The 6,427-nt window shown below is 37.1% G+C and overlaps 1 protein-coding gene across 5 annotated transcripts in view; it reads left to right on the top strand.

The window, feature by feature from the left end:
* Nucleotides 1–5,441, top strand: part of ARHGAP29 (Rho GTPase activating protein 29) — a 65,664-nt gene extending 60,223 nt beyond the window's left edge. For all 5 annotated transcript variants that reach the window (XM_025052048.1, XM_006919425.3, XM_025052049.1 and 2 more), the window contains 3 exons: nt 594–924; nt 1,052–1,160; nt 3,324–5,441. In XM_025052048.1, the coding sequence (XP_024907816.1) occupies nt 594–924; nt 1,052–1,160; nt 3,324–4,201 (1,318 nt within the window). In that variant the 3' untranslated portion in view covers nt 4,202–5,441. The remainder of the gene's footprint in view (nt 1–593; nt 925–1,051; nt 1,161–3,323) is intronic.
* The last annotated feature ends 986 nt before the right edge of the window (nt 5,442–6,427 follow it).

The raw sequence follows: 6,427 nt of genomic DNA, 5'->3' as shown, positions 1-6,427 counted from the left end.
AGTGGCCTGGTAAATAAAGTCTTACATACTTGGCAGATAAGTTGACTATCTTCCTTCTGTACCCACTAAGGAATTTTGAGCCAGGTATTTAACATACTCAGATTTGCCTGTTAGATCTTTCTGGCAGCAGTATATGGAATGGTTTGAAGGAGAAGCCTTTACTGTATGTTAGATCTCCATGAATAGTCATAGAATTAAAATGTGTTGAGAGCTTGAAGTAAGCCAGAGCAGAGGGAGTGGCAATAGAACCGAAAGAGAGATCTTTAGACTGGAGAATCAACTAGGTCAGCAGACTAGCCGTGGGCCATCAGAATTTGACAATGATGCTTAAGTTTCCAGCACAGGGACCTGCAGCTTTTAGGGGTATTTTTAATTTCTGCTGGTAAAACTCTGGTAGTTCCTTCCATTTACTTTTCATCCTGATACTGTGAAACCTAACTTGGTATGTGGTCAATATTTTATCAAATAAATATATCCTTTTCTTAGACTTCTGCAGCCCATTTTTCTTTCACCCTTCCCAACCTGTAGTAAACTACCATTAGGAAAATCTTAACAGGCAAATCCCATATAGCTGTATGTATTCTACTCTGCAGGGTCGTAGATCATGCAGAAGAAAACAAGATGAACTCCAAAAACTTGGGAGTGATATTTGGACCAAGCCTCATTAGGCCGAGGCCCACAACTGCTCCGATCACCATCTCCTTTCTTGCGGAATACTCCAATCAAGCGCGGTTGGTTGAGTTCCTCATTACTTACTCCCAGAAGATCTTTGATGGGTCTCTACAGCCACAAGATGCAGTCGTGTGTAGTACAGGTGGTGTTGCACCTCAGGCTGATCAAGGCCGTCTTCCAAAGCCTCTGTTATCACCAGAAGGAAGAGACCCAGAACATTCCATGAAGTCACTGTTTTTCTCTTCAAAGGAAGTGAGTTTTGACCTTTATGGAATTGTGTTGGAACTTTATAATGTTTATGTTAAGGTAAAAATCTTTGAATTGTTTTATTTTGAGATGTGTTGCTTCTTAAAGTTTAAAAATTCTTTTCCATCAATAGGATATCCATAAAGCAGATAGTGAAAGCAAAATTTTTGAACCAGCTACACCATTTGAGGAATCAGAACGAAAGCAGAATACATTAGAAAAATGTGATGCATGTCTCATTGGTGAGTGGCCATGTAAAATACATGTTTGCTGACTTAAAACTGTGTCAATAAACCATGATTAAAAGCCGGGGTGAGTGCAGCTGAGAGAAGTCAGAGAAAGAAGCTTCTTTAGTAAATGGATCTTTACTAGCCATTAAGAAAGTTGCCTTTTAGTGTACCTCGCATTTAAATGTTATTCTCTGTAACAGTCTTTCTTATAAAAAGACATCTTGGAGTTCATGGATTTTTTTTGGTGCTCTTTCTAAAAATTTTTTGTCTTCATTTTTGCCATAAATTAAAGTTGTGGCAGAAATGTGTTGAGTAGTATGATAGTTCATTAGCATCTCTGTTACTGTAGATCATTGTATTGGTCTAACTGCTTATAAGGAGTCAACTAGACTCCTAAAATTAAAAAAATTAGACTCCTAAAACTCTTAAATTTTTTTTCAAATTATTTTACCTAACACCTGCCTTTTACACATTAAACACACATATGTGTATGTCTTTATTTCCTTGACTGCAGTCATTTTATTCACTATATGATCATTTTAGTTGCAGTGACTTGTAGCTATCAAACTGGTGGAAAGGCTTCCATTTATTACTATAATTTTATACATTCCTAGAGCTAAATTCCAATTTTTTTAAATTTGATGCATAATTAAGTAGCCTGACTGAATCTAAAAAGAAAAAAGTAAGGGAGCTAACATTCATTAAGTAAGTATCCACCTGCTCTGTGCTAAGCACTGTGCTTATTGTGTGATTCTGTTCATTAGATTTGATCTTCATAACAGTTCTGTGCTATAAAGTAGGTAGTATTAGCCCTGTTCAATCTGTTGCCTAATAGTCTGAGAGGGGTGAAATCATGCCAAAAGTCATGCCCCTAATAAATTGTTCAGTCAGTATTTGAACCTACATTTCTGCTTATTTTCACTACCCCATGATCTAGGGCTCCCAATTAGAATTGTTTTAATAATAAATGTTATTTTTGAGTGCTTATTATATACCAAAGAATTCTAAGCACTTTTCATAATTAGGTCATTTAGGCCATACATCAACACAGATACAATTATGATTCCCTTTTGACAGATGAAGACACAAGGGACAGCGAGATTGCCTTGCCCAGTTCAGAAATGGTAGAGCTGAGCTTAACGGAGCAACTGGGCTTCAGAGTCTGCACTCTATTCATTAGGCTATAAGTTTTTCCCTCAGAACTGAAGAATATACTTTGGTGGGTGAATACAGCCCTACCACTTCGAGTCAGGTGCCTTAGAGTGGTCTGTACATGTGGGGAAGGACCTGGGAAAATAAAACAAGAGAGTGTTGCTTTGGAAGCCCAGAGAAGAGAGGTCAGCAGTCTAAGGTAAGGAGGAAGGTGAGATGAGATGACCCCTGGCAGTGATTCTGATGGGCACCTGGCTCCTGTCAGCAGAATGCTGGCCAAAAGAGGAGTGTGAGCAGAGGGCTGGAATTTTCCAGAAATAGGAATTTTTTAGGGGAGATGCAGCAAAAAGGTACAGGGTTTAAAGGAGTTCAAGGTTCTATTGAGAAAATATGGGCCATGAGTTCAGACTTGATAGGAAAGAGAAGAAAGTAAGTCTGGGTGTAAATAGTAAATGGGGTGAATGGGCATTTTTTCTTAGACGTATTCAACCCTAGTTGGACAGGATGAATGTTACAGTCCATTTATTTATTGACCATATGTGAAGGGCATCTAAGACATTTCACATGATACATTCTCACTGTGGGTTAGGTAACTGAAAAGCAGATTAGGTGAGTTGGCAAAAGCCTTGGGATTCAAGTGCATGGCTACATTTTGTTGATGGGTAAATTGGTGTAACTTTTCTGAGGTTAATTTACCATTGTCTGCCTATTGAAATCATGATAACCTTTTGACCCAGCAAATACTTGTTCATGCATCACACATAAAAAGTTACTTCAGCATATGTTTTCTTTTTTAGTTTTTTTGAAACTGCAGTGAATTTTGTTGCTAGTTATTATATTGATTTAAATAAATATAGAATTCTAACATTTTTATTCAGGATTCACCTTTAAATCCCTCTGCATAGATAACTGAGAATAACTTGGAAAAAATATGTAAGGCCCTTGTTTTGAGAGCATGTTCATTCAAACTCCTGTTAGCCATGTGCCATGAAGTTTGGTTTTTAAATAAATCTCTTTTTACAGACAACAGAGTCCATTTGCCTGTAGATCCAGAGCTTGAATCAACATCACAAAAGATAGAAGATGTTTGTAAATCCTCCAAGCCACTTACTCTGAAATCCGGAAGGGAGACAAACAGTGTTGTTGAGCGATATACCCCAAGGACCAAGATTAGACCTGCAAGTTTGCCTGTAGATAGACTGTTGCTTCTTGCAAGCCCTCCTCATGAGAGAAATGGCAGAAATTTGGGGAATGTAAATTCAGACAAGTTTTTCAAGAGTCCTACCTTTGAAGGCGTTAATAGAAAAGACACCCCTACTGTTTGTTGCAAATTTGATGGCTTTGATCAGCAAACTCTACAAAAAACTCCAGAAAAACAGTATGAACAAAATGACCTAACTGCAAAGACCACGATTGTGCCCAGTGCACTCCAAGAAGGAGGAGTGATGACGGCCATCAAGATTGGTGGGGACCAGCTACTCAGTGCCACCCAGCCCAGTAAGCCATACACAGAACCAGCAAGACAGGTGTCAGAGAGACGGTCCTCTGACTCATGCCCTGCTGCTCCTGTCAGAGCACCCAGAACACTGCAGCCCCAGCACTGGACAACGTTTTATAAACCACGGGTTCCCGCTGGTAGTATGAGAGGGGTTGAAGAGAAACCAGCACCCTCCCCAGCAGTGCCTCCTAGCACAGATCATGCTCCTCAGGGGCATGTGCTGAAATCAATTCCAGACTCAGAAAATGCACCAGTTTGTCTCATGCAGCCAATTAGTAGTAAGCCCAAAGAGAACTCTGAGGAGCGTGACTTGCCTGTTGTGCATCCAACATGTCAGAGACCGAGGCTTAAACGAATGCAACAATTTGAAGACCTCGAAGATGAAGTCCCACAGTTTGTGTAGGGTTGTCAAAATTCAGCTTTTCTTTTTTAGTCATTTTGTTTTGTGGTATTGTGTTTGTTTTGTGGAAGAATTTTTGACAGGGCCCCTTTTGTGTAGGAAAGCCAGATTGTGGAGTTTGCTTTTTGTCATTGTATTGTGCTGGTTATATTGAGTAGTGGAATGTTTTGATAGGGCCACATCTGTGCCTCACTGGAATTATCTATTTCTGAAGTTGTGAATAAGTAGGTGGACTCGTATTTTTTAAAAGTTCATTGATTTTCCCCATAAAATGGTCCATTTAAATGCATCCCTAATATATGATTTAGTTCTCAATAGGTGCAATTGGGAAAAATCAGCTTTATTTTTTTGACGTGAAACTATGCTTATTTATAAAAGGAATGTTTCTGAATGCAAGTGCCTGAAAGATCTTTGTTTAGTATGTGTTTTTTTCACACAATTTTATAGTGCATCTTTGACCATTGTGCTTTTATGGTATGTATGTAACCTTTTATTTTTTAATTGGCAATTAACTTTTTAATATTTACATAATGGCCAGAAGGCTTGCAAATATGTAGTTAATTGCATATTAATTAATTGCCATATTTTACATGTGGTAGTCAGTTAAATCATACCCCCCAAAAATGCACTTAAACCTGTTTCTAAATTATATAGTTCAGTTTTATCTTGTTTGGCTTTTGATGGTTTTAATACATTTAATAGTTTTTCACCTCTTGGCTTTGTTCTACATAAACTTTTGTTCAACAGTTCTGAAACTTTTGGTATTTCATATAATGGTCCAAAAAATGTTTTAAAATTCAATGCATTTCCTCTTGATATTGTCTGGGTTTTTCTTAAAAAAAAAAAAAACAAAAAACATTTCTTTCATATGAGGTGTTTTTACTTATGAGCAATTTTATATACTTTTTCTACCTGGACTTTTAACCATTGACAATGTATATTTCATCTGAATGGCACAAAGATTTATTTAAATTGATTCAAAGTATAGTTCAATAAGCCTCATTGTTTGGAATTTGAGAGGAGGTGTAGATGATTGGACATATTTCATTTATAAAATTCCCAGTTTTTAGAACTAGTGCAGTTCTGTTAGTTTCTGGGTTTTGTCATTTTGCCTAAAATAGGATGTAAAAGGGACAAAAAATAAAATAGCCTCTTTTTATATGCGTGAATTCTATTTGTAGTGAATGTTTTTGTATGACCATGTTATCCTTGATAAAAATTATATATATATTAACCTGTTAAATTATTTCCAGTTCTTGTGGCTTCTCTGAAATTGTTGCCTCTTAGGGTATGAAAATTACGGTTTATTAACTATTGGCTTAACACTCGGCTCATACATTCCCTTGACCACTACAACATGGAATACATTTCATGGGAAGTTAGTTCTATATGACATTAAGGACTAGGGAGATATAAATAACCCTTTTGTGCTAGAGCCTTGATTTTAGTCCTCATTGTACAAAATATAAAAGAATTGTATTGCTAGAAAAACCTAAAAAGAAAAGAAGAGCCAACATATATTGAGCCCTCTCTATGAACCATGAACTCTGTTAGGTTCCTACATAAATTATTTCTAGTTCACAGCAGCCCGTAATGGGTAGGTAAGTATTTTATTATTTCTGTGTTACAGATAAGGAAACTGAGGCTTAGTTAAATGATTTGTTCTAGGTTCCACAGGTGTAACAGTTGAGGTCAGGTCTCAAATACAGGGTCATCAGCTTCTGCTGGTCAGTGCAGTTAATTACCGTGTAATATCAGAGTAATATCAAGTAGTGTTTAATAATAGAAAATTCACCTTTAAAAATTTTTTATTGTAAAATATACATAACAAAATTTGCCAGTTTAACCATTTTTAAGTGTGTGGTTCAGTGGCATTAAGTACATTCCCGTTGTTCATTCACACTAACCATCTCCAGAATTTTCTCATCATCCCATACTGAAAATTAGAAAATGTACTTTTAAACGTCTTCAGTTTTATTTTACTGTATTAAGATAACCCAGTGAAAGAATATGTCATACAATCAACTGCCCTCTTTGTCTCCCCTCCCTCTTAAACCTCACAAGTGAGAGCTTAAGCTGCCAGTGCATAGATGGAACAAGTATCTCCTGAGAAGGTGATGCTATTTCTAGAGTACCCACAGTACACACTGTGCCCTGATACCCAGTCACGTGGCAGTCATTCACTAGGAAGTTGTTTTACGATGCATGGAAAAAATGTGAGCCAAGGGA

The sequence above is a fragment of the Pteropus alecto genome, unplaced genomic scaffold (assembly GCF_000325575.1).
Source record: "Pteropus alecto unplaced genomic scaffold, ASM32557v1 scaffold25, whole genome shotgun sequence".
NCBI lineage: Eukaryota > Metazoa > Chordata > Mammalia > Chiroptera > Pteropodidae > Pteropus > Pteropus alecto.
Note: the sequence above shows the minus strand (reverse complement) of the source record. Positions and strands in the feature narration are given on the sequence as shown.